Below are 25,618 nucleotides of genomic sequence, written 5' to 3' on the forward strand. Positions count from 1 at the left end.
CGCCCTCACAATCACCCTTTGCCTCATCAAATTAGTATGAAGGCTAGTCCTCGAACTGCAAATGTACTAAAGGGGAGTCATGCATCGGTACTGTTAGTGACAAACTGCCCCAATATGTTTGTGTCAATCCTTCCATTTTGTCTTGTCAAGCTTGAAAACACAATTCATCGAACAATATTATAGCACACAACAAGAAAAATAAATCAGACATTAAATTTATGTGGTTTGATTAGTGTTACCTAACCCACAGGAAAAGTACCACAAGATCTACGGTCTACTACAGATTAAGCGATGGAATAGAGATTGTGTCGAACACTAGAGTTATTCAGGCACTCTTTTTGTTTACTATTCCCAATCACATCTAATAAAGTAACACAATGCGTAGTCGTCATAATCTCTGGTGCAATAATTCCTCAATCTCATAAAGGGAATAGGGCAAATCTTACTCATAAGACTCAATCGAGTTCGATATGTACACGGATTGCTTCAGGATGCAATCAGCGAGCGAAACGCCCTCCACACGCCTTGAATGTCAAACGCCGAGACAAAAACATTATTTGACCGTTTAATTCATGGGCTTGGCCTAGATAAACACTTTCGGGCCCAATATCCGATCCGGCCCGCCCATTGAGTTCCAAGGCCTCCCAAAAAGTTAAATAATTAGATATTCTTCTTCTTCTCTCCACGAGCCGACCTGTCGCCGCCTTTCCTCGAACCCAAAAACGGCACGCCGGCGAACGCCGGAGCAGGAGAGCGCCCTCCGTCTCAAGCTCTCACTTCTCCCGACTCCGCCGCCGGAGCTCCGGCAGCTGCTGCTCAGCTCCGTCGTCGTCCTCATCCTCGTGTGCTCAAGGTCGCGAGCGGAGGCCGGGAACCAGCCATGGAGGAAGCTCAGCCGACCAACGGCGCCTCCGTCGCTGCGGACGCCGAGGAGGACCAGATGATCGGTCCCGGTCCGGCCCCTCCAGTCCGGCGGAAGCGCCCCCTCCAGTTCGAGCAGGCTTACCTCGACGCCCTCCCCTCCGCCAACATGTAAAAAATCTCGCTCGCCTTGTGGCCGTAATGTCTAGGGTTTAGGGTTTTTCGATTTCTCGGCGCCTCGTCTCGCGCGCGCGCGCGCGCATTTGGATGCGTCTCAGTTGAGATTTTTTTGTGGTTTTGATGATTGCCGCGTTTGATTATGGGATTTTTCTGATGTCTGCTGTGCTTATTTCCGTTGCCAATGCATCGAGTTCCGGCCTACTGCGAAGATATGATTTTGATGGAGTTAGCGATGTTTCAGCTACGGGTGCAGTTATTAGCATGGAGTCGAAACCTTTTTGGAGTTTTAAGTCTTCCATCTGAGATGCTCTCTCCATCTGTAGTATATGCATCTTTCTTCATCAGTCTTGGCAATGGGTTTTTTTATCTTTTGCCCCATGGTAGTTTATGCTTATTTTTGGAGGAAGCAATTCTTTAATTGTTTTGTGGAACAGTGGAGGTAAACCATGGCAGCCTGTTTGGAGCTGAAAATTGTTTCTGCAGGGTTTTGCCATTGAATGCGTGCCTGTGTTTCCTTCCACGGCGAATAAAATTTTGCAAAGACTTGAGAATAATGTTAAAAAATCTCAAGCAATGGAAACATGCTTTATACTCGTCGAAGTGACCAAATTAGTGATAATTTTACACAACCACGAACTGTGGTCCTATAGTTTTACCGGCAGGACTGCAGGATAGCTTCGCCATTTAGCGCTTTGAGTGTTATTTTTGTAATTTTCATTTTCATTTTATTTTTAATTTTTTACAAAATTTTAACTTGTATGAGATGTATCACCAAATTTTATCAGCAATACTTGAAACTAGGAAATGATATCACGTAGTTATGTATGTAGACATTCGCTATTCTTCCAAAACTCTTGATGGCTGTACGTGCAGGTTAATATATTCTTATTGCATATTATCATGTTTCAGGTATGAAAAAAGCTATATGCATCGAGATGTGGTTACTCATGTTGCAGTGTCAGCTGCAGATTTCTTGATAACTGGGAGTGCTGATGGTAAAAATGTTATGGACTTTCTGGCATTTCAATATCTTGTTGCTATATGTTTGAACTCATATTGGAAATGCTGTGTAAATTCTTTATGTCATGATATGTACAAATTGGAAGATAATTTCATCCATCTATAATCTATCTATTTATTTACTTGAAGCAATATTTGCCCCTCACTTGTGGCATACCCGCTTGTGTTTTTCGTGTTTGCCCCCCTCAGGACACCTAAAATTCTGGAAGAAAAAGGCCGCTGGAATTGAGTTTGCAAAACACTTTAGATCACATCTTGGACCCATCGAAGGATTAGCCGTAAGTGTTCCTCTTTCTCCTCCTTTATGGCCTAGTGTTTGCAGACTCAAACTTTTCTCTTATGGTTGCCACTGACTTTTCTGTTAAGCTGTCATTGAAAGAATTTAGTTAATAGTCGTTTCTACAAGTGGAAACACCCGAAATGGTATTATTTCTTCTTCTTCTTCACATTAAGGTTTTATGGAATTAACTCAACAATAGTAATTTATTGAAGAAAAGGTAGTATCTGAGATTAGTTAGATTTGATCGTTTCCTATTTATGCACTTGTGCTCACTTTTGCTCTATGATGTCTCTGTTTACTTTTGGGTTTTATCATGTCTGGCACATTTATCATGATTACTAAATTAAGCTACGCAGGTTAGTATTGATGGGATGCTTTGCTGTACCATCTCAAGTGATCGATCAGTGAAGATTTACGATGTAGTCAACTATGACATGATGGTCATGATTCGTCTACCGTATGTTCCCGGAGCTGTGGAATGGGTATACAAACAAGGGGAGGTTAAAGCTAAGCTTGCCATAAGTGATCGTGATTCTTCTTTTGTACGTGTATATGATGCTCGTGCTGGTACAAATGAACCCTTGTGTTCTAGAGAGGTAATTTGGGCTGTGAAGCTTGTTCAAGATACTACTTCACTTCCTTATATGTGGATCTCATTACACGATTTTCTTGTTAGCTTATGCTTTTGTTGTTATGTTTGTTTGGCATTCAGATACACATGGGTCCAGTAAAAATTATGAGGTACAACCATGCATTTGACACAGTGATATCTGCTGATTCAAGAGGCATTATTGAGTATTGGAAACCTGACACACTGAAGTTTCCAGAGGATGAGTATGTGAATCATCTCGTGCTTTTATATTCTCAAAAGCGCGTCTATTCACTGCACATTTTTTAAGTGCATGAATAGTAGTTGAACCTGGGATGATAACTTTTCAAATTTCCTTGCTAAAAGCATATCTGTGCCAGTTTCATCAATCTCTATGCTTGTTGAGGCTCTTGATTTAGTAATCGCTTGATGAATTGATTCCCAGTACTGGATAATCAACCGTGTATTGAATCTAATGAGAAAATCCTGCTTGAGTGCCCACCATTGCGCATGTTCACAAAGAAAACGAGTGTTTTGTGTCCGTACACATATGCCTCCTTAACCTTTGTAGGGCAAAATAGGGTGTAGCTACCCCTAAGGTGGTGCTTACTGATGAATGCTAGTTGCAAAATTACTATGCTAGCATTAGTGTGGCTTATGTATGAATATTCTTATTTTATTGGCAAACCTTTGTTGGGCTTTTTGTTGCAATAGAAGAAGATTCTCCTGATTGGAATGTGCTAAATGGCATTCGAGTTCCTGCATGAACATGACAACTGGGTCGTTGAAGTATAGCATTCAAGTTCCTGCATGAACATGACGATAGAGTGATTTCATAAGTTGACTACCATTTGATTATCCTATGATGTTGTCCTTTTCTTTTGCATTTTTGGGTGTCAGAGATTATTTTACCTCATAAGGGTCAGGCTCATCTTTTGCATGAATAAGCTGCATAACATCTTCTGCTCTTTTCTGTTGCTTGCAGGGTGAATTTTACTTTAAAGAGTGATACTAATCTATTCGAAATTGTGAAATGTAAAACAAGCGTTTCAGCTATTGAGGTATTGAATTTGTTCTTTGTGAAGCATTCTATGTCCTTTTAAGTGCTTAGCCTTATATTTACAATCTAAAGTTGTTTCCTGGTAATGCCTGTTCAGGTGAGCCCAGATGGGAAGCAATTTTCTGTTACATCACCCGATCGTAGGATCAGAGTTTTTTGGTTTAAGTCTGGCAAACTGAGACGTGTTTATGATGAGTCTCTTGAGGTAATTTCTCCTTTCTGAATGCACTTGTAATGCAGTCAACTTTTCATTTGAGATGTGATATTGTTTTCATTTGTCAATCAGGTTGCGCAAGATCTCCAGAGAAGTAATGTCGCTCTATATCAGCTGGAAGCTATTGATTTTGGGAGAAGGATGGCTGTTGAGAAAGAAATTGAGAAAACAGAAAACGTACCACAACCAAATGCAGTCTTTGATGAAAGTTCAAACTTTCTTTTCTATGCAACACTACTTGGTATAAAAGTGAGTAGCTACTAACTTGTCTTCTTCATTTTCTTTATCGGAAAGCAACTCTATCTGTGGCCATGGTTGTTTTGACCGGTCTATTTTTATTTTTACTTCCTTTGTTCTTAATCGTAGGTGGTTAATTTGCACACCAATAAAGTTGCCAGAATACTTGGAAAAGTTGAGAACAATGACAGATTCTTGAGAATTGCCCTGTATCAAGGGGACAGAAGCAGCAAAAAAGTGAGAAAAATCCCTGCTGCTGCCGCAAATGCAAATGAGAACAAGGAGCCACTAATAGATCCTACACTTTTATGCTGTGCATTCAAGAAACATAGAATCTATTTATTCAGGTATCATTTTATTGCAGTAGTTAGTCATTTTTTGGGCAAATGCATTTGGAGCTTGATTCCCAACCTTTAGCATGTCTTTATTATCTAATGTCCTGGTATGTCTTAGATGATCAAGTTCTGCGGCATTACCTAACAGTGTTTTCGAACTCATTTTAGCATCATCAGATATACTGCTATAACCCTATGGCACAACATGTTACTTTATTTGTGAGAAGTTTGCTTCTCGACTAGTTTTTGTTTGGATAAGTTGTTAGTTCCCTTTTCATTTGATTATAGTCGGAGAGAACCTGAGGAACCTGAAGATGCAACAAAGGGGAGGGATGTGTTCAATGAGAAGCCTCCTCCCGATGAGCTTCTAGCTGTATCTGATATAGGAAAATCGGTTACTACTTCCCTTCCCGACAATGTGGTGAGTTTCTTCCTCCTTACATTGTGCTTGACATTGTAGAGTAGATTGTTCCTGTAAAGATCAACTAGATAAAGGACATTATCGTGGGTAATTCTAAATAGCAGATTTTTTCTCTCCTTTTTCCTCCAGTTCTCTTCCTACTTTTTATTTGTCAACTCAGAGGGAACCATGTGGAGAGGCAAAAGAGTGATAAAGCTTTTGTATCTCCAGATTGTACGTATAGGAATTTGCTCCCCAATTGAGGGTGCTGCTTTTGGGAATGGATCGACTGTCAACCACAGAATGTTTTAGGGAATTCTTCTCATGTGGCTACGTGGAAATGAATGTGATGTTGGAAATGGGAGAATGTCATGAAGTGAAAGAAAGGAAAAGGAGAAAAAGTGGGGGTGGGGGGTGTAAGGGTGGAGTGTTCGACCCTTTTTCTTATTAGAATTTTTGGGGAAAGTGGTGAAGTACGAAGAACAGTTGATTGCATGGAAGAGAAGCCTGCAATGTCAATAAAACAGAGATAAATTACTCGTCCTTCTGTGAGAGTGAGTCTGTAGAAATGTTAGTCTGGATCACATTAAACTGGGGGTCTAAAGTGGTGAAATGATCTTGAAATTTGATTTGTGGCCCTGTCGAAGTGAGACGACAGTGAGCTGTAAAATCTATTCTGAATTTTGAAATAGTTCATCACACCATGTATAAACTAAATAAAGTTTTTCAAAGTTTTGTTGCAACAGTGAGCTGTAAAATCTATTCTGAAATTTGAAATAGTTCATCACACCATGTATAAATTAAATAATGGTTTTCAAAGTTTTGTCGCAAACACATAAGCGGCACCACAAAAAGTTGTTCTAACTCTTCATTTTCCATTGTGGTCCATTTCCTCTCCGAGAGAGCAAGATACAAGTATCTTCCTTCCACTTAACTTCCTGTTTTATGTTCTTTTGTATTTTGTCATTTTTCCTGGATCATGATGCAAAATATGTTCATAAGCCTCTTCAGCAACCTCTACTTGTATCCATTCTATAAGTGCTTTGCATGGTTAGTTTTTGACATTCACTTGTGTGCTTGTTTGCTAGATTCTTCATACAACAATGGGCGACATTCATATGCGGCTGTACCCAGAGGAGTGTCCAAAAACTGTGGAGAACTTTACGACTCATTGCAGAAACGGCTACTATGATAATCTTATCTTTCATCGGGTTATTAAAGGCTTCATGATACAGACAGGTGACCCTTTGGGAGATGGCACTGGAGGACAATCAATTTGGGGAAGGGAGTTTGAGGACGAATTTCACAAAAGGTGATTTTACTTATCATCAATATAATATGAGATGTATCTTTGAACCAAAACAAGGATGTACTCTTGCTTTTGTGCCTCCCCTAAAATTATGTTTCTCAGTCTCAGATTGCTAATGCAAATATAAAGCAGGTTGTGGAAGTAATAGTCTGGGTTTGGGGATGAAGTGTTTAGCCAGTTCATCATAAAAATATCGTAAACAGCTAAGGAATTGTAAACTCTTTTGACTTTATTCATAGCATCAGAAGGCTGAGAAAGTCTACTGAAAGATTATAAAGATTGAGGATGGGAATGTTCATCTTTCCTTGGAAATTACGTTCTCCTCGACTGCTCGCTGAAGTTCTGTTTGACTTACTAGCACGTGTCTGAGTCTCTGAATTTGCAATTTTCGATTCAATATATTTAGGTACTCTAGGTTGCTGCCAATACTCCCATTTCATTTGTTTTAGAGAAACTCGCTCATGAGGTACTTTAATTTGGCTATCAATGCTCTCCCGTAATAGTAGTATTTTTCTTTTATTGGGTATAAATTTGTCAGTCTCTTAATTGCTTTTTATTATGTACTTGCATCTGTTTTTTTCTCTTGGGTACTGTTCTAATTGCTTTTTTTGTGTAAGATGGTTTTGCCAGAAGAAATCTGACCTTGAATTGCACATTCTGTTGCTGCAGCTTGAGGCATGACAGGCCTTTCACAGTGTCAATGGCAAATGCAGGCCCCAACACCAATGGTTCTCAGTTTTTTATCACCACAGTGGCCACACCATGGTTAGATAACAAGCACACTGTTTTTGGTAGAGTTGCCAAGGGAATGGATGTTGTACAGGTAATAAGATCTTAATTTTCTGTGGCCAAGGCATGCATGATAGTCGTTGACGTCGCAATGCATCTATTATTGGATCACTGAATTTGGTGCAACACAGTAGTTTCCTTGATGGGATGTGATAATGCAGTCATTGCTTGAGCTTTGGGCTATTAGTTTCTGGAGGAACTGGTAGCGTCCTACTATGGTCAAGAACTTATCGATGATGAGAACATCAGCCTAGCTCTGTGGATTTGTTGATTTCTTTATCTGTTTGAATAGGATCTTTGGATAAGTTTCTGACAGATTGAGAAAAACTTGAAACCCTTACCATGTTGTTGCAGGGGATAGAGAAGGTGAAAGTGGACAGGGCTGACAAACCGTATCAAGATGTTAAAATCCTAAATGTGACTGTCCCAAAGTCTTGAATATGGTTGATTTATCAGTGGATTTTTGGAGAGTGGACGGTTCTGTCCTCCGACATGATATCGAGTGGAACACTCGGATTCCCTCTGGCCCTTGTTGTCTGAAGTTGATTCTGAGAGGAAATGGTGGACAAATGAAATCCTCGGAGATGAAGGAAGATAATGAATCAGGGACTGACTAGTGCTTCGGATTTATCATTGTGATTTTGAATTCATTTTTATGGGTTCATACCACCCTCATGCATCGTTCTCTTGCTAGGCTTGAACTTGATTTGCCAAGGAAAGGGAAAAGATTAGCTCCACGCCCGGGCATTTGTGGATCAACCTAACAACGGAAGTGTAATCGTCTGTTCATTCCTTTTTATTTTTGATGTTGCGTTGTCATAATAACTCTAAAAATCTGAAAAATAATAAAGAGAAGGCCTACATTTTCTTTTTGCAAATAATGCAGCGACCGATTTAGCGTCGAAGAATGGAAAAGAATTCATTGATCTCGAATTTAAGTTATGAAATAGCCAACTCCTGGGATGCGGGGAGGTGAGGCTTCCATTGATCCATTAGATCCTTTGCTTTGGAAATTTCAGCACCATTATGGAGTCATTAATTCTGCTTAAAGCCTTGAACTGATGTTTGCTTATGTTATATCATATCTCACCACCGTGATACATCTTTCTGATGTTTGAAAGGGTTGGGCTATGTTTACTCGTACTAGTAAATCTGGTTTAGCAGGGCATTGAGGTCATTTATCTTCGTCCTCTTGCGGTTTTTACTGGCAAACCTGATTTGGGCCGGAAGAAGTTTTGATCAAAACTGCAAAACAAAGCTTCTAACCAAGGCCTTGACTTCTTACGTCTGTAACCGTAAGAACTTCATTTTTCTTGACATGGGCAGCTTGAGCTTGATCTGGGGAAAAAATGGAAAAGACAGGCTCAATGCTCATTGATTAGTATAGTAAAATTAAAATAATACTAGCTAGGAAAAGCACTTAAAAACGTTCACCATTTCTATAAAGTGTCCAAGATCACGTTTAATCACTCAAAAATATTACAGAAACATTTTGGAGCTGATTTGATTAAGATTGAATGTGGACAAAATTTGTTGAATATTTTGAGGAGGGCGGGAGTCACTTAATTTGGTCAATTGGAGCATTCTTAAGGGATTCTAGTATTTGTCTACGATTTCATGTCCGTTAGAAACTGGACATATATAAATTCACCTTGCAATTTTCCTTTATTGCCAAGTAAATTTCTGATTAGTGAGTAGCTCTCAATTTATCAAGCAAGCCCAAGTTTGTTTGGTCAAAGCCTAAAAACCCTAAGCCCATAGACTGTTTCAACAGTGATGAATAGCAAGTTCTTTGATCGTTTCTGCTTAAATTCAAGAATCTCAAGCAAGTTCTAGAGATGGCAACAAGCCGTCCCTAAATTTTCTTTTAGGGATGGCCCCGGCTGTAGCCCTGGCGATGGGCTTCACAAACTTGTTTGGGGATGTCTTTTTCAGCTTTAGGGACGATTTTGTTGCTCAACCATTTAGTCTTTTTCAGCTTTAGGGATGGTTTTGTCACTCAACCACTTGTTTCCATTTGTTGTGTCCCCTATTTATTTGCTATGATAAGAGAGAAACTCCTTCATTTGTGTTATATCGTCCCATTACAATACTTTTCTAATGACGGTCCACTTAGAAAAATGATGTACTTACCAATATGGGATGCCCCATAAATTAGGTGATGACTTAATTCCACACCTACTTTAAGATTATTCTTTGGCCTTTTTCTTTATTTTTGTCGGAAAAATACCTAACTGGCTTATCCCTCTAAACATGTTAAGTCTATCCCCTAGAGCTCCTTGTCAAAAGAGATGGTTTAAGTCAATAAAGATAAGAGGAGAGAGAAAAAAAGAAGAGGAATGAAAGCTTTTATAGGGGGCTATTCAACTAGTTGACCTCCTCTGGCATTTTTCGGAAAAATTGCTAACTAGCTTATCCCCTCCATACATGTTAAGTTTATCCACTAATAGGAGGAGAGAGAAAAAAAGAAGAGATATGAAAGCTTTTATAGCAGGCTATTAAACCAGTTGACCTCCTCTGGCCTTCCATTAGTCATGCATGAATAGAAAATTCACTGGCAACTATTAAAAAATGTGGGTTTTCACTTTTCAATGCGTGGAAACCTAATTAAATTAAAGCTGAGGTGGTTTTTTGTTAGGCAAATTGCACCTTCTCGACCCCATAATGAATTTCTTGCCTTTATTTTTCTTGGAAAAATTCCTAACTAGCTTATCCCCTCCAAACATGTTAAGTGTAAAAGATATGGTTTATGGTAATAAAGATAAGAGGACAGAGAAAAAAAGAAGAGGTATGAAAGCTTTTATAGCAGGCTATTAAATCAGCTAACCTCCTTTGGCCTTCCTTTGATCGTGTCATACTACTATTAAAAAAGGCGGATTTTCACTTTCCAGTACGTGGAAACCTAATTAAAGCTGAGTATTTTTGTCAGGTAAAATGCGCATTCTCAATCCCACGATGAATTTTTTGCCTTATCAAGGGATTTTTCGGACAGCAATTGTAGCTTCGATCAAAATGAGGTGGCTCCCCCACTCCAGTTTGAGCTGTGCATGAGTTACTAGTAAGTTCAACTGGCGAAAACGACAAGAAAACAAAAGGAGCCATTGGCAGGGCAAGTGTGCCCCCAAGTCTCGGTCCAGCGGCGCGTGGGGTGCGTGGGCGTCTCGTCCATACCTCCCTCCCTCTCTTGCCCAACCAAGGCCGTCACGCATAGCTTCGCTCAAGGCGCATCCACGTCCTGCCAAATTCGTTTGACATCTCCGTTCTTGTGCACATGGGGGTTGCGAGGATGTCCTAAAATTTGCATCTTTTGCCTGCTGAAAGACAGCGGGATCTCCTGTTGGGTTTCCATGTGGCCCGAGGGTGGAAATGCGTTCGAGCGATCCTCGTGTCATCCTCATTAAAGTACTTACACGGTTTTCGGAGAACATTTGACTTGCCTTGCTCCTTCGCCCCGGAGCCAAAACCGGAAGCCTAGTAATGTCTAGCTTCCCTATATAAACCCCGCCCCAACTTTTTGTAACTTCCTAGTTTTCTTTGCCTGCTTCATCTCCTTCTACATCGCTCTGTGTTGCGTGAGGAAAGAAAGGAGGAGGGAAATGGCTCGCCAGAGGCTCCAGAACTATATTGGCAACTTGAAGAACGAGGTGACCGCTTTCGTCTCTGTAGCGTCTCTTTTCGCTGGATCATCAGTTGTCCGCATGTTTTAGATTTTGATGTTGTTTGCTTGGCGAAAGAAGTGGTTGTCCTTTTCGCTTCTTGAAAGATGAGTGAGCAAGCCCACTTTTAAGCTGATGAACATGAGCTTCTTGATCGTCTTGTTTCGGTCTATGTATACCTGTACCATGAGACGAGTAGCACTACCTTTTGTCCGCTAGACGACCTGTAATTATTTCGTATGATATCTTATTGTGTGTTTTGCCATTGTGAAATGATTTTTTTTTTTTTTTGGATGGAGGGTTATTGTATAGGTTATAAAGGGAAGATGAAAATGGTTTTTTTTTTTTTTTTTTAAGTTTAATTCCTTTTCATGGTTGGAGAGTTAGCTTAGGGTTAACCATATTACAGAAGATCTTACAAAGTGCCTGTGACTTTAATAGTTATTTCTTCTCTTTGAGAGTTGACATTTCGCGTCTTCATTTATACCATCTGTCTAGGGTATCATGGATGGAGAGTATGAGGAGACCAGGAGATCACAAAACTCAAATTTTCCAAATCTCATGATGAATGTTATCGACAATTTCCTGAATGACGGTGACAACAGCATGAGAGAGCTAGCCGACCTTCTGTAAACTTCAATTTTCTTGACTTCGACGGTTGCATGCTCTAAGTTTTTATTCTTTCCTTGCTTCTCGGTCGCTGATAATCGGTGGGTGATTTTGATGATTGTTTTCAGGAGTGCAAGGAGCGTGAATTATACTAAAGTCACTACTGCTGCTCATCTGATCAAAGGAGGTGGCAGCAGGTAGATAAACGATTTACTTTAATTTCCAAAAAGGGTAACTATTTGATTTTATTGGTATGTTATGCGTGAAATTTTTTTGAAATTAATTTCTTGACATGAAATACTCAACATCTTCAAGAGTAGAACATTTCCAGCACTTGTGTTCGAAATTTTCCTCTTTTAGTCATATTCTTAGCATGCTGCATTAGGAAAGATCAATCCTGTTTGAATTATGCGCTGGCAAGAAGGCTGATCAGTGGCCTGTGTCCGTGTTTATTGGAAAAACCAGATGACGGTAGATTTCCTTATCCGTTGTTTAGAATTTGTTTGGCTGTGGCGCGTGTGGCAACTGTCTCGTACATTCCAATGGGACTAGCGCGTGAAGAATTTTGAGCATGAGCGTTTTCAACCTCGTGATTTGATCCGCATTACTGTTCAGAAACATTAGTCAATGAGATAACTTCCAACTAAGTGGTGAATGCGGCGCATTATATACATCAAGCCTATCATGAAGGATCTATGATGTTGCCTGACTTTCAAGTCTCGTTCAACGCATAAAATGTGCATACGACATCACATATATAGGCTTGTCCACTTTTGAATGTTATTATTGGCCTAGTTCCATATTAATTGGAAGTCGCATTCCAATGCTCAATATTTGGAGGGCTACTTCTATGCCATGACTTATTATCTAAATCCGGACATATAACGTATATGAGATATTCCAACAGCCGAACAAAGCAACAACTTTGAAATTGTCGTTTGAAACTTTATGAGTTTGATCACATGCGAATTTGGCCAAACTTACAGAGATGTAGTTTGAACAACGACTTAATGATGATTAGTTCTTTGTCGGATGCTTCAGACTGAAATCAGTCGTATTGATTTTGATATCTCATTTTTCCGAGTTGTTAACTGAATGACATCTCTTTACTACTAATATGACTTGTATACCTGTACTCGTTGCTTGTGTTGTAGCCTTGGTGGCTGCCGGGTTGTTGCAGCAGCTCGTGCTCTTATAACTGCCAGCCTTAATCGGGACAAGCAAAGGTAGAAATTGGCATTTTCTTTGCATTCATGATTTCAGAGCCCTTATAACAGTATGTGCATAATTATATCTAAGGATTTGTTTCCGTCAACGAATTATAGGCATCTTGTCAAATGTATAGACAAGCGTTTATATATCTGTTATTAATTTTCTTGTATTTGCATAACCATACAATGTAAATTAACCTCCTAAAAGCTATAAGTTTATTGCTTACGATCCTTATTTTATGGTTGTGCATTTTAATGCCTAGCGATTAACATCATTAGTCATTCAAAGAATTGTCTTTTAATAGCAAGTAACTGTCATTGCTGTCTCCTTGATTGATGAAAAGGTATCTAGGTTAGAATCATACACAGACTTCTCCAAGAACATAGAACAATAGTTTAGCCCATCCTCACATGAAGTGCAGTCGAACCGAGTGCATGAAAAGTTTTAAGAGCTTTTGCTAAAATTCTAAAGATTTGCACTGGTTTTTACCAAGCACTATTATGCACTAATAGTTGTGCTATTAGCGCATGGTTTTCTCGGAAGTTCCAAATGGTGTCAGGCGACTTTACTAGATTGCTCACTTGATCTTGGTTTAGCGCATGTCCGTTGAGTGACTGGCTCTAGGTCTCTCAGGCTTGGATCTTGCTGTGGTGTTAACTTTTAACTTCTGGCTTTAGCCATAACTTTGATCAAAGATACATTATGCGAAAAGTTATCTAAGATTCCTGTGTCTACAGACTTTTTGGTGTCTTCAATAGTTTGCTGTTGTATTCATTTACATCAAGACAGCAATTTCTCTTCCTTAAAAATATAGCATCGGTGATCTGCATCCAGTGAAGATTTTGAAAAGCAATATACCAATACGAATATCTGACTTTGAACATGAGAAGCTTATTGACCTTTGCATGTGATTTAACCTAACAATGCTTATGGTTCTTGCTGAGTTGCTGACTATGTGAACATATGCCAACCACTGACTGCATGCGATATGAGCTTCTCCATTGGTTTTTGCAATTTTAAAAAAAAATGATTGCCTATGTATTTATTGATGGTCAATTTGACACTTATGTCTCTGCGGTTGTCTTCTAGCTGCGAGACATCGTATGAACGGGTGGTGAATGAGTACTACCACTTTCGCGACAAACTCAGAACCCTACATCAGGTACTGCCTCTGTTAAATGAACTCTGCTTATGCTTTCCTGAAAGACCCAAAGTATTCTCAATTCTTCATGATTTTGCCAAGAACTCTTTGTACTTTATGAATTTGGGATATCAGAGGCTTTGGAATTATTAAAGGAATGAATGTTAAGCCGATAAGGCCATCAATTAATCTGGAGAAACACTTAGAAATGTTAGTTGGGACTCAAAACATCCTGATAAACAAGAGACCGGCGAGCAAGTCCTGAAGACGAACAAGAAAGAGAATATTGTTATGGAATATGAGATGAGCCTCACATCTTAGGGAAGCAAATATGAGGCTGTCATACAGTCTTTTAGCTTTTGCAAATAGCGTTATACGCAAACAAAGTGGGGAACTCGCAATGGAGATGCTCGTCTATGGTTAAGCTCTAGTCAGAGTCTCATGCCTCCATGTGTTATCATGTTGCGGCAGTATTCCATTAGTACTGCCCTTAGTTTGGTTGAACTAATTGAGGATGCATCTTCTCTCCGTGTTAACGGACGTAGAAACTGATTGAGCTCATCAAAATATTATGCCATTTACAATGAAAAAATTCTAAGTTTCAGCGATTTATCTTTATCCTATACACATCATCCCGAGACTTCATTTTGATGCTAAATATGATTCATTTGCTGCTCCAGTTACTTTACTGATCCAACTGTCGATTTGTTTTCCGCAGATGGAGAGGGCAGTCTTCAACCAAGAGTCGAGACGGAGGGGATAAAAGCTGTTGGTGTTTCGCTTAGTTGAGTATTGTTGAAAAATGACCGCGTGAAAACATGGTTTTCGGTATCGATAATAATTTTTGGTTAGTGACGTACAAACGTATATGTGTTTGGCATGTATTTGGTGATGGATGGACCAGGGACAAAGTTCATGGGACGTAATTTATCTAGTTGATGGACATGTTTAGTACAAGAAGTGTTGGTGATAGAGGAGTATTTCATGATACATAAGCTATCTTAGTTCTACTTTCGCACGACTTCTTACATGAGTAACTCCTAGCCTATTTATAGGCAAGTTGCTCCAAAGTCGTGTCCGCAGCTCTTAGCCTTAGCTAGCTCTATCATAGAGCTTTGTGAATCGACTTTCAAGACAATTATCTCTGCCATTTGCAGGGATAATTTTGTGGACTTCTCTATACAAAATTAGTGGACTCCAGACATTTCTTTAGCCGCTGCTTGCTTGGTTTCATTCGGCTACTTCTTGATGAAGAAATATGTTTCTAGATTTTGTTGAAAATGGATCATCAATTTCCAATAAGTATACAGATGAGAAGATTTCATCTGTCTATGGGAAAGTTGTTGATGAAGTTCCTGCTATATATTAATGAGTAGACCATGTTCTTTCTTTCAGCTTTTGGACCATTCACCTAAGTACTTGTATGTTCGTTTATCATTCTCTAGTAATGAACATCTAGATCTCTAAAGCAGTAAAGCTGATTTCCGGTATTTGAGAAATCGTTCATTCTCAGATGAACATGGAAGAATCATGCAGAAATCCAATGCCCACACGCTTAACAGCCTAAGATCAGTAGAGGATTATGTTCTTAATGGAAAAAAAGGATACTTGGAAGAACATCAACTTTTAGGATTACTTAGGCGGTGTCTGTGTAGGATTTAATCTTACATGCTTTCGATCGAATGTAGGGAAATTAGACACATTAGTCCTTCTGGTTCACTCTAGTTTTGGTCGGCAAATTGCGAGTTCGGCGATCGCACGAAGTCTTCGTTCGGGTTTCTCCAGCTTATTCCCGCACGTCCTCTAATAATTTGTCGTCCTCTCATCACTCCATTTCTGCTTCACTTCATTTGGATGTTCCAACGGAGTTTTGTCCTTGCTCAAGGCTCTATGAGTAGCTACAGTCCCAACTTCCCAAATACATAAATCTGCCAAATGGCAAAAAGTGGCCGTGTTGCGTTTTGGTGTGTTATTCTTTATGGGGATTAATTTCAAATCTCTTTTGGAATCGAGTCGAAAAATCACTATTTTGAAGCTCTATGCTCCTATATATTTACAAAGTTTTTTAGTTCACGTACAAAAAAGATACATGAATTAAATAGACGCATGTATCTACAAAATTCATTAATAAAGAGATATGTAAATTCAAGAGATTCATGAATCTAGAGACGCGTGAATTCAAGAGATTCGTGAACTCAATAAGTACATGAACTAAAAGATACATGAATCTAGGAAATTCATCAATTTAATAGATACGTGAACAGAAAAGTTTAGGGCATTCATGAATTCAATAGATACGTGAACAGAAAAGACATATCTTAATGTGTTGGCTTTCGTTGATGCATTAACCGTAATTATAACAATTTTGTCATTGGAACTTTGACACGAATGCCTTTCCACTTCATGAGACCATGTGAATTTCATTCAACACATGAACATAGAAAGGAAACCCCACCTAGGACTGTAGGACATATTGAAAATTCCACTTTTAGCAAGTAATGGGAAAATCTAACGAAAGCAAGCATCATGCACTCTAACCAAAAACTGGGTTCCTATCGATGGGACAAACAATGCAAAATTACAAATGAGACAACTTCAGAAATAAGAAACCAAAAAAAGAAAAATCGCTAAACCATACCACAAATGATTCACATACGCTTCCAACATGAAACCACCAAAAGAAAATTCAAATGTTATCAAAGGCAAAGGAAGGAAATGAAGGAGCATGCACCACCTGATCCAAGAATGTCCTTCAACTCATCAGTTGTTGGGGTAGTGTTCCCTCCCAAAACAGCCAGCAAGTAAGCCGCAATCACTTTCGTCTTCCCTGCTCCAACACCAACATAATAATAATAATCATAACGGTCTCCATGGCAGGTCACAGAGAGAGAACCTTGAGAACTGGATAAAGATGGCTGTAGTGCTATCGCTCGTACAATTAGAACGGCTTTTTCAGCTTTGGGGACGGTTTGTCACTCAACTGTGTGGTCTTCTTTGTAGTGTCCCCTATTAATTTGCTCTAATAAGATAGCAAATCTTCCATTTAGTTATATTAGGTTCTATTCATTTGGTTATATTGCCCATTACAATGATCTCCCAAAGACAGTTCATTCAAAAAAATGGACTTACCAGTATAGGATGCTTGTAAATCAGATAATGACTTGATTCTATACATATTTTAAGATTATTCTTTGGCTCTTTTCTTCTTCATTTTTTTTTCCAGATAAGAGATTCCTAACTAGTTTATCCTCTCAAAATATGTCAATTCCATTTACTAGAACTCTCGTCAAAAGGGGTCGTTTAAGGTAATCTCAACAAAGTTTTGGTTAGACGGAGTTATCACTGCTAAATGACTATTAGATATAGAAAAATGCTTATTAACTAGCCACAAAATGATTAGAAAGATTTAGCGGAAAAGAGGGGAGAAAAAAAGGCTATTAAATTATTTGACCTCATTTTGACCTTCCATCGGCCATGTCACGAATAGAAGATGTGGGTTTTCAATACATCGGAAACCTGAACAAAGCTGGGTTTTTGGCCAGGCAAATCGCACCTCCTCAGCTCCGAAAATGAGAAGAAAATAGAAGGAGCCGTTGGGAGGGGTCGCTTCCAAGTCTAGGTTCAGCGGCCCGTGCACGTCTCTGCCCTAGCGTTACTCTCCTTCTGCCCAACTGAAGCCATGACGCATCGCTTCGCTCGAGACGCAGTCAAGTCCCGCCAAATTCGAGAAGCGTCGTTCCATGAAACGTCTCCATAGGAAGAGGAATCGGCACAACCCATCTTGGTTCTCCTGCAGATGGGTGTGCGAGGGACATAGAGCGTTCCTTGCATCACCCTCATTAAAGCATTTTCTCAGTTTTCGCAGTACATTTAACTAAACTGGAAGCCTAATAATGTCAGGCTTTCTTATATAAACCCCGTCTTCCAATCTTAGCCAATCCACCATTTTTGCTTCCTAATTTCCTTTTCCTGCTCTATCTCCCTCTATTTCCCTTTGCGTTGCGGGAGGAAAGAAAATAGGAGGGAAATGGCTCAACGGAGGCGGCTTCAGGACTACATTGACACCTTGAAGCACGAGGTGATCGCTTCCCTATAGCTTCCATCTCCATGGCATCTCTTTTTCGCTAGATCATCAGTCATCTGCACGTTTTAGATTTTGACATCTCGCCTGGCAAAAGAAGTGATCGACCTTTTCGTTTCCTGAATGACGAGCGAGCAACCCTCTTTTAAGCTGATGAGCATGAGCTTTAGATCGTCTTATCTCGGTCTATGTATACATGCATGATTATGCAGTCCATCTTGACTGCTTCTTTTGTAGGAAAATGCAGATTATATGAGTAGCACTAGGTTTTGTCCACCCGACCATCCGTAAAATTATTTTATATAATATCTTATTGTGCATTTTGCCATCGCGAAATGATTTTTTTTTCTTTTTTTGGAGGGTTATTGTATATAAAGGGAAGATGAACATGGTTTTATTTTTTATTTTTTAATTCCTTTTCATGGTTGGAGAATTAGCTTGGCGTTAACCACATTGCAGAAGATCTTACCAAGTGCCTGTGACTTTGATAGTTATTTCTCCTCTTTGAGAGTTGACATTTCGCATCTCCATTTTTACCATCTGTCTAGGGTATCATGGATGGAGAGTATGAGGAGACCAGGAGAGCACAAAACTCAAATTTTCCAAATCTCATGATGAATGTCATCGACAATTTCCTGAGTGACGGTGACAACAGCATGAGAGATTTAGCCGACCTTCTGTAAGCTTCAATTTTCTTGACTTTGACGGTTGCTTGCTCTAAGTTTTCATTCTTTTCTGGCTTCTCGGTCGCTAATAATCAGTGGGTGATTTTGATGATTGTTTTCAGGAGTGCAAGGAGCGTGGATTATACTAAAGTCACTACTGCTGCTCATCTGATCAAAGGAGGTGGCAACAGGTAGATAAACAATTTACTTTAATTTCCAAAAAGGGTAACTATTCGATTTTATTGGTATGTTACGCGTGAAATTTTCTTAAAATTAATTTCTTGACATGAAATACTCAACATCTTCAAGAGTAGAACATTTCCAGCACTTGTGTTTGAAAGTTTCCCCTTTTAGTCATATTCTTAGCATGCTGCATTAGGAAAGATCAATCCTATTTGAATTATGCGCTTGCAAGAAGGCTGATCAGTGGCCTGAGTCCGTGTTTGTTGGAAAAACCAGATAACGGTAGATTTCCGTATCCAATATTTAGGTTTTGTTTGGCCAAGGCGCGTGTGGACACTGTCTAGTACATTCCAATGGGACTAGCGCGTGAAGAAATTTGAGCATGAGAGTTTTGAACCTTGTGATTTGATCTGCCTTATTGTTCGGAAACATTAGCCAACGAGATAACTCCCAACTAAGTGGTGTATGCAGTGCATTACTGTCAAGTCTGTAAAATGTGCATACGATAACACATAAATAGGCCGTGAATTTTGTCCACTTTTGAATTATATCATTGGCCTAGTTCCATATTAATTGAAAGCCACATTCTGATGCTTTTGGAGAGCTACTTCTGTGCCATGGCCAAATTATCTAAATACGGACATATAACGTATTCGTGTGCTCATTGCTTGTGTTGTAGCCTTGGTGGTTGCCGGGTTGTTGCAGCAGCTCGTGCTCTTATAAATGCCAGCCTGAATCAGGACAAGCAAAGGTAGAAATTGGCATTTTCTTTGCATCCATGATTTCAGAACCCTTATAACAGTATGTGCACAATTATATATAAGGATATGTTTTGTTCAACAATTCATAGGCATCTTCTCAAATGTATAGACAAACTTTTAAAGATCTGTTGTTAGTTTTCTCGTATCTGCATAACCATACATGTAGACTAACCTACTAAAGCTATAAGTTTATTGCTTGCATTCCTTATTTTACGGTTGTTCTTTTTAATGCCTAGTGATCAACATCATTAGTCATTCAAAGCATTCTCTTCTGATAGCGTGAACTGTCATTGCTGTCTCCGTGATTGATGAAAGGGTATTTAGATTAGAATCGTACACAGACTTCTCCAAGAACATAGAGCAATAATTTAGTCAATGCCTCGCGTGAAGTGCAGTTGAACCAACCTGCTTGAAAAGTTTAAAAGCTTTTGCTAAGATTCTAAAAAAGCACACCAGTTTTTACCTAGCACTACTATGCACTAACAGTCGTGTTATTAGCGCATGGTTTTCTTGGAAGTTCCAGAAGGTGTTAGGTGATTTTACTAGATTGCTCGCTTGATCTTGGTTTAGCGCTTGTCTGTTGAGTGACTGGCTCTAGGTCTCTCAGGCTTGGATCTGGCTGTGGTGTTAACTTTTAACTTCTGACTTTAGCCATAACTTTGATCAAAGATACATTATGCAAAAAGTTATCTATGATGCTTGTGTCTTGAATAATTTGCTGTTGTATTCATTTACATCGAGATAGCAATTTCTCTTCCTTAGAAATACAATATTGGTGATCTGCATCTAATGAAGATTTTGAAAAGCAATTTACTGACGTGAAATCTTGCTTTGAACATGAGAAGCTTATTTACCTGTGCATCTAATTTAACCTAACAATGCTTATGGTTCTTGCTGAGTTGCTGACTATGTGAACATATGGTCTGTTTGACACTCGTGTCTCTGTGGTTCTCTTCTAGTTGCGAGACATCGTATGAATGGGTGGTGAATGAGTACTACCACTTTCGCGACAAACTCAGAACCCTATATCAGGTACTGCCTCTATCAAATGAAATCTGCTTATGCTTCTCTTGAAAGACCCGAAGTATTTGCAATTCTTCATGGTTTCGCCAAGAAGTCTTTATACTTCATGAATTAGGATATTGAAGGCTTTGAAATTATCAAAGGAATGAATGTTAAGCCGAACAAGGCCATGGATTAATCTGGAGAAGTACTTAGAAAATGTTAGTCGGGACTCAAAACATCCTGATAAACAAGAGACCACTGAGCAATTCCTAAAGACGAACAAGAAAGAGAATATTGTTATCGGATATGAGATGAGCTTCACATCTTAGGGAAGCAAATATGAGGTTGTCATACAGTCTTTTACTTTTTGCAAATAGCGTTACTTGCGAATAAAGTGTGGAACTCACAATGGAGATGCTTGTCTATGGTTAGGCTCTAATCAGAGTCTCATGCTGCCACGCGTTATCATGTTGCAGCAGTGTTCCATTAGTAGTGCCCTTATTTTGGTTGAACTAATTGAGGAGGCATCTTCTCTCCGTGGAAATGGACGTACAAACTGATTGAGCTCATCAAAGTATTATGCCATTTAGAATGAACAAATTCTAAGTTTCAGCTATTCGTCTTTATCCTATGCACATCATCCACAGATTTCATTTTGATGCTAAATATGATTCATTTGCTGCTCTGGTTACATTACTCATCCGACTGTCAATTCATTTCCTGCAGATGGAGAGGGCAATCGCCCACAGCGAGTCCAGAAGGAGAGGATAAAAGCTGTTGGTGTTTTGCTCAGTTGAGTATACAGATGAGAAGATTTCATCTGTCCATGGGAAAGTTGTTTATGAAGTTCCTCCTATGTATAAATTAGTAGAGACCAAGTGCTTTCTTTTGGCTTTTGGACCATTCACCTAAGTATTTTGAATGTTTTTTAAGTGCATGAATAGTAGTTGAACCTGGGATGATAACTTTTGAAATTTCCTTGCTAAAAGCATATCTGTGCCAGTTTCATCAATTTCTATGCTTGTTGAGGTTCTTGATTTAGTAATCGCTTGATGAATTGATTCCCAGTACTGGATGATCAACCATGTATTGAATCTAATGAGAAAATCCTGCTTGAGTGCCTACCATTGCGCATGTTCACAAAGAAAACGAGTGTTTTGTGTCCGTACACTTATGCCTCCTTAACCTTTGTAGGGCCAAATAGGGTATAGCTACCCCTAAGGTGGTGCTTACCAATGAATGCTAGTTGCAAAATTACTATGCTAGCATTAGCATGGCTTATGTATGAATGCTCTTATTTTATTGGCAAACCTTTGTTGGGCTTTTTGTTGCAAAAGAAGAAGATTCTCCTGATTGGAAAGTGCTAAATGGCATTTGAGTTCCTGCATGAACATGACAACTGGGTCGTTGAAGTATAGCATTCAAGTTCCTGCATGAACATGACGATAAAGTGATTTCGTAAGTTGACTACCATTTGATTATCCTATGATGTTGTCCTTTTCCTTTGCATTTTTGGGCGTCAGAGATTATTTTACCACATAAGGGTCAGGCTCATCTTTTGCATGAATAAGCTGCATAACATCTTCTGCTCTTTTCTGTTGCTTGCAGGGTGAATTTTACATTAAAGAGTGATACTAATCTATTCGAAATTGTGAAATGTAAAACAAGCGTTTCAGCTATTGAGGTATTTAATTTGTTCTTTGTGAAGCATTCTATGTCCTTTTAAGTGCTTAGCCTTATATTTACAATCTAAAGTTGTTCCCTGGTAATGCCTGTTCAGGTGAGCCCAGATGGGAAGCAATTTTCTGTTACATCACCAGATTGTACGATCGGAGTTTTTTGGTTTAAGTCTGGCAAACTGAGACGTGTTTATGATGAGTCTCTTGAGGTAACTTCTCCTTTCTGAATGCACTTGCAATGTAGTCTACTTTTCATTTGAGATGTGATATTGTTTTCATTTGTCAATCAGGTTGCCCAGGATCTCCGGAGAAGTAATGTCGCTCTATATCAGCTGGAAGCTATTGATTTTGGGAGAAGGATGGCTGTTGAGAAAGAAATTGAGAAAACAGAAAACGCACCACAACCAAATGCAGTCTTTGATGAAAGTTCAAACTTTCTTTTGTATGCAACACTACTTGGTATACAAGTGAGAAGCTACTAACTTGTCTTCTTCATTTTTCTTTATCGGAAAGCAACTCTATCTGTGGCCATGGTTGTTTTGACCGGTCTATTTAGTTTTCCTTCCTTTGTTCTTAATCGTAGGTGGTTAATTTACACACCAATAAAGTTGCCAGAATACTTGGAAAAGTGGAGAACAATGACGGATTCTTGAGAATTGCCCTGTATCAAGGGGACAGAAGCAGCAAAAAAGTGAGAAAAATCCCTGCTGCTGCCGCAAATGCAAATGAAAACAAGGAGCCACTAATGGATCCTACACTTTTATGCTGTGCATCCAAGAAACATAGAATCTATTTATTCAGGTATCATTTTATTGCAGTAGTTAGTCATTTTTTGGGCAAATGCATTTGGAGCTTGATTCCCAACCTTTAGCATGTCTTTATTATCTAATGTCCTGGTATGTCTTAGATGATCAAGTTCTGCGGCATTACCTAACAGTGTTTTCGAACTCATTTTAGCATCATCAGATATACTGCTATAACCCTATGGCACAACATGTTACTTTATTTGTGAGAAGTTTGCTTCTAGACTAGTTTTTGTTTGGATAAGTTGTTAGTTCCCTTTTCATTTGATGATAGTTGGAGAGAACCTGAGGAACCTGAAGATGCAAGAAAGGGGAGGGATGTGTCCAATGAGAAGCCTCCTGCCGATGAGCTTCTGGCTGTATCTGATACAGGAAAATCGGTTACTACTTCACTTCCCAACAATGTGGTGAGTTTCTTCCTCCTTACATTGTGCTTGAAATTGTAGAGTAGATTGTTCCTGTAAAGATTAACTAGATAAAGGACATTATCGTGGGTAATTCTAAATAGCAGATTTTTTCTCTCCTTTTCCTCCGGTTCTCTTCCTACTTTTTATTTGTCAACTCAGAGGGAAGCACGTGGAGAAGCAAAAGAGTGATAAAGCTTTTGTATCTCCAGACTGTATGTATAGGAATTTGCTCCCCAATTGGGGGTGCTGCTTTTGGGAATGGATCGACTGTGAACCACAGAGTGCTTTAGGGAATTCTTCTCATGTGGCTATGTGGAAATGAATGTGATGTTGGAAATGGGAGAATGTCATGAAGGGAAAGAAATGAAAAGGAGAAAAAGCGGGGGTGGGCGGTGTAAGCGTGGAGTGTTCAACCTTTTTCTTACTAGAATTTTTGGGGAAAGTGGTGAAGTACAAAGAACAGTTGATTGCATGGAAGAGAAGCCTGCAATGTCAATAAAACAGAGATAAATGGCTCGTCCTTCTGTGAGAGCAAGTGTGTAAAAATGTTAGTCTGGAGCACATTAAATTGGGGGTCTTAAGTGGTGAAATGATCTTGAAATTTGATTTGTGGCCCTGTAGAAGTGAGACAACAGTGAGCTGTAAAATCTATTCTGAATTTTGAAATAGTTCATCACACCATGTATAAATTAAATAAAATTTTCAAAGTTTTGTTGCAACAGTGAGCTGTAAAATTTATTCTGAAATTTGAAATAGTTCATCACACCATGTATAAATTAAAAATACAAGGAACAATTGATTGCATGGAAGAGAAGCCTGCAATGTCAATAAAACAGAGATAAATGACTCGTTTTTTGTGAGAGTGAGTCTGTAAAAATGTTAGTGTGGAGCACATTAAACTGGGGGTCTAAAGTGGTGAAATGATCTTGAAATTTGATTTGTGGCCCTGTCGAAGTGAGACAACAGTGAGCTGTTGAATCTATTCTGAATTTTGAAATAGTTCATCACACCATGCATAAATTAAATAAATTTTTCAAAGTTTTGTTGCAACAGTGAGCTGTAAAATCTATTATGAAATTTGAAATAGTTCATCACACCATGTATAAATTAAAAATACAAGGAACAATTGATTGCATGGAAGAGAAGCCTGCAATGTCAATAAAACAGAGATAAATGACTCGTTTTTTTGTGAGAGTGAGTCTGTAAAAATGTTAGTGTGGAGCACATTAAACTGGGGGTCTAAAGTGGTGAAATGATCTTGAAATTTGATTTGTGGCCCTGTCGAAGTGAGACAACAGTGAGCTGTTGAATCTATTCTGAATTTTGAAATAGTTCATCACACCATGCATAAATTAAATAAATTTTTCAAAGTTTTGTTGCAACAGTGAGCTGTAAAATCTATTATGAAATTTGAAATAGTTCATCACACCATGTATAAATTAAAAGTATGACGAACAGTTGATTGCATGGAAGAGAAGCCCGCAAAGTCAATAAAATAGAGATAAATGACTTGTTTTTGTGAGAGTGAGTCCATAAAAATGTTAGTCCTGGAGCACATTAAAGCGGGGGTCTAAAGTGGTGAAGTGATCTTGAAATTTGATTTGTGGCCCCTGTCGAAGTGAGACAACAAAGTGAGCTGTTGAATCTATTCTGAATTTTGAAATAGTTCATCACACCATGTATAAATTAAATAAATTTTTCAAAGTTTTGTTGCAACAAAGTGAGCTGTAAAATCTATTATGAAATTTGAAATAGTTCATCACACCATGTATAAATTAAAAGTATGAAGAACAGTTGATTGCATGGAAGAGAAGCCTGCAATGTCAATAAAAAGAGATAAATGACTTGTCCTTCGTGAGAGTGAGTCTGTAAAAATGTTAGTTTGGAGCACATTAAACTGGGGTTTTAAAGTGGTGAAATGATCTTGAAATTTGATTTGTGGCCCCGTAGAAGTGAGACAACAAAGTGAGCTGTAAAATCTATTCTGAATTTTGAAATAGTTCATCACACCATGTATAAATTAAATAAAATTTTCAAAGTTTTGTTGCAACAAAGTGAGCTGTAAAATCTATTATGAAATTTGAAATAGTTCATCACATCATGTATAAATTAAAAGTATGAAGAACAGTTGATTGCATGGAA

The 25,618-nt window shown here is 38.8% G+C and overlaps 3 protein-coding genes across 4 annotated transcripts; all 3 read left to right on the top strand.

The window, feature by feature from the left end:
* The first annotated feature begins 690 nt into the window (after positions 1-690).
* Positions 691-8,152, top strand: LOC104421284 (peptidyl-prolyl cis-trans isomerase CYP71). 2 transcript variants are annotated; one of them, XM_010033187.2, is made up of 13 exons: positions 691-1,032; positions 1,951-2,036; positions 2,251-2,339; positions 2,698-2,937; positions 3,054-3,175; positions 3,916-3,991; positions 4,088-4,195; positions 4,277-4,453; positions 4,571-4,788; positions 5,065-5,197; positions 6,265-6,488; positions 7,155-7,308; positions 7,629-8,152. In XM_010033187.2, exons 1-13 carry the CDS (start codon positions 881-883, stop codon positions 7,710-7,712), a joined length of 1,863 nt encoding a protein of 620 aa, XP_010031489.1. In that variant the 5' UTR covers positions 691-880; the 3' UTR covers positions 7,713-8,152. The 2 variants fall into 2 exon arrangements, with proteins under 2 accessions (XP_010031489.1, XP_018719791.1); XM_018864246.2 differs by lacking the exons at positions 691-1,032; positions 1,951-2,036 and having other exon boundaries at positions 2,703-2,937.
* Positions 8,153-8,160: 8 nt separating this feature from the next.
* LOC120289139 lies at positions 8,161-14,855 on the top strand. Its single transcript, XM_039303666.1, has 7 exons — positions 8,161-8,246; positions 10,204-10,918; positions 11,429-11,559; positions 11,668-11,736; positions 12,694-12,765; positions 13,841-13,913; positions 14,611-14,855. The coding sequence occupies exons 2-7, from the start codon at positions 10,871-10,873 to the stop codon at positions 14,653-14,655; spliced, it is 438 nt and encodes a 145-aa protein (XP_039159600.1). The 5' UTR covers positions 8,161-8,246; positions 10,204-10,870; the 3' UTR covers positions 14,656-14,855.
* Positions 14,856-22,178: 7,323 nt separating this feature from the next.
* On the top strand, positions 22,179-23,515 carry LOC104432179 (peptidyl-prolyl cis-trans isomerase CYP71-like; the record flags this gene model as incomplete). Its single annotated transcript, XM_039303704.1, has 5 exons — positions 22,179-22,271; positions 22,368-22,475; positions 22,557-22,733; positions 22,850-23,067; positions 23,344-23,515. Coding segments are annotated over 5 exons (768 nt in total), but the record flags the coding sequence as incomplete, so codon positions are not given.
* Between the last annotated feature and the right edge of the window lie 2,103 nt (positions 23,516-25,618).

Source organism: Eucalyptus grandis, chromosome 10, assembly GCF_016545825.1.
Source record: "Eucalyptus grandis isolate ANBG69807.140 chromosome 10, ASM1654582v1, whole genome shotgun sequence".
In the NCBI taxonomy this organism is placed as follows: Eukaryota; Viridiplantae; Streptophyta; class Magnoliopsida; order Myrtales; family Myrtaceae; genus Eucalyptus; species Eucalyptus grandis.

Bases quoted from the DNA above. Each gene is read 5' to 3' on its own strand.
- LOC120289139 (XM_039303666.1), top strand. From the start codon at position 10,871: ATGGCTCGCCAGAGGCTCCAGAACTATATTGGCAACTTGAAGAACGAG. The intron at 10,919-11,428 runs GTGACCGCTTTC...CCATCTGTCTAG, and splicing joins TTGGCAACTTGAAGAACGAG to GGTATCATGGATGGAGAGTA. The intron at 11,560-11,667 runs GTAAACTTCAAT...GATTGTTTTCAG, and splicing joins AGAGAGCTAGCCGACCTTCT to GAGTGCAAGGAGCGTGAATT.
- LOC104421284 (XM_010033187.2), top strand. From the start codon at position 881: ATGGAGGAAGCTCAGCCGACCAACGGCGCCTCCGTCGCTGCGGACGCC. The intron at 5,198-6,264 runs GTGAGTTTCTTC...CTTGTTTGCTAG, and splicing joins CTTCCCTTCCCGACAATGTG to ATTCTTCATACAACAATGGG. The intron at 6,489-7,154 runs GTGATTTTACTT...CTGTTGCTGCAG, and splicing joins GAGGACGAATTTCACAAAAG to CTTGAGGCATGACAGGCCTT.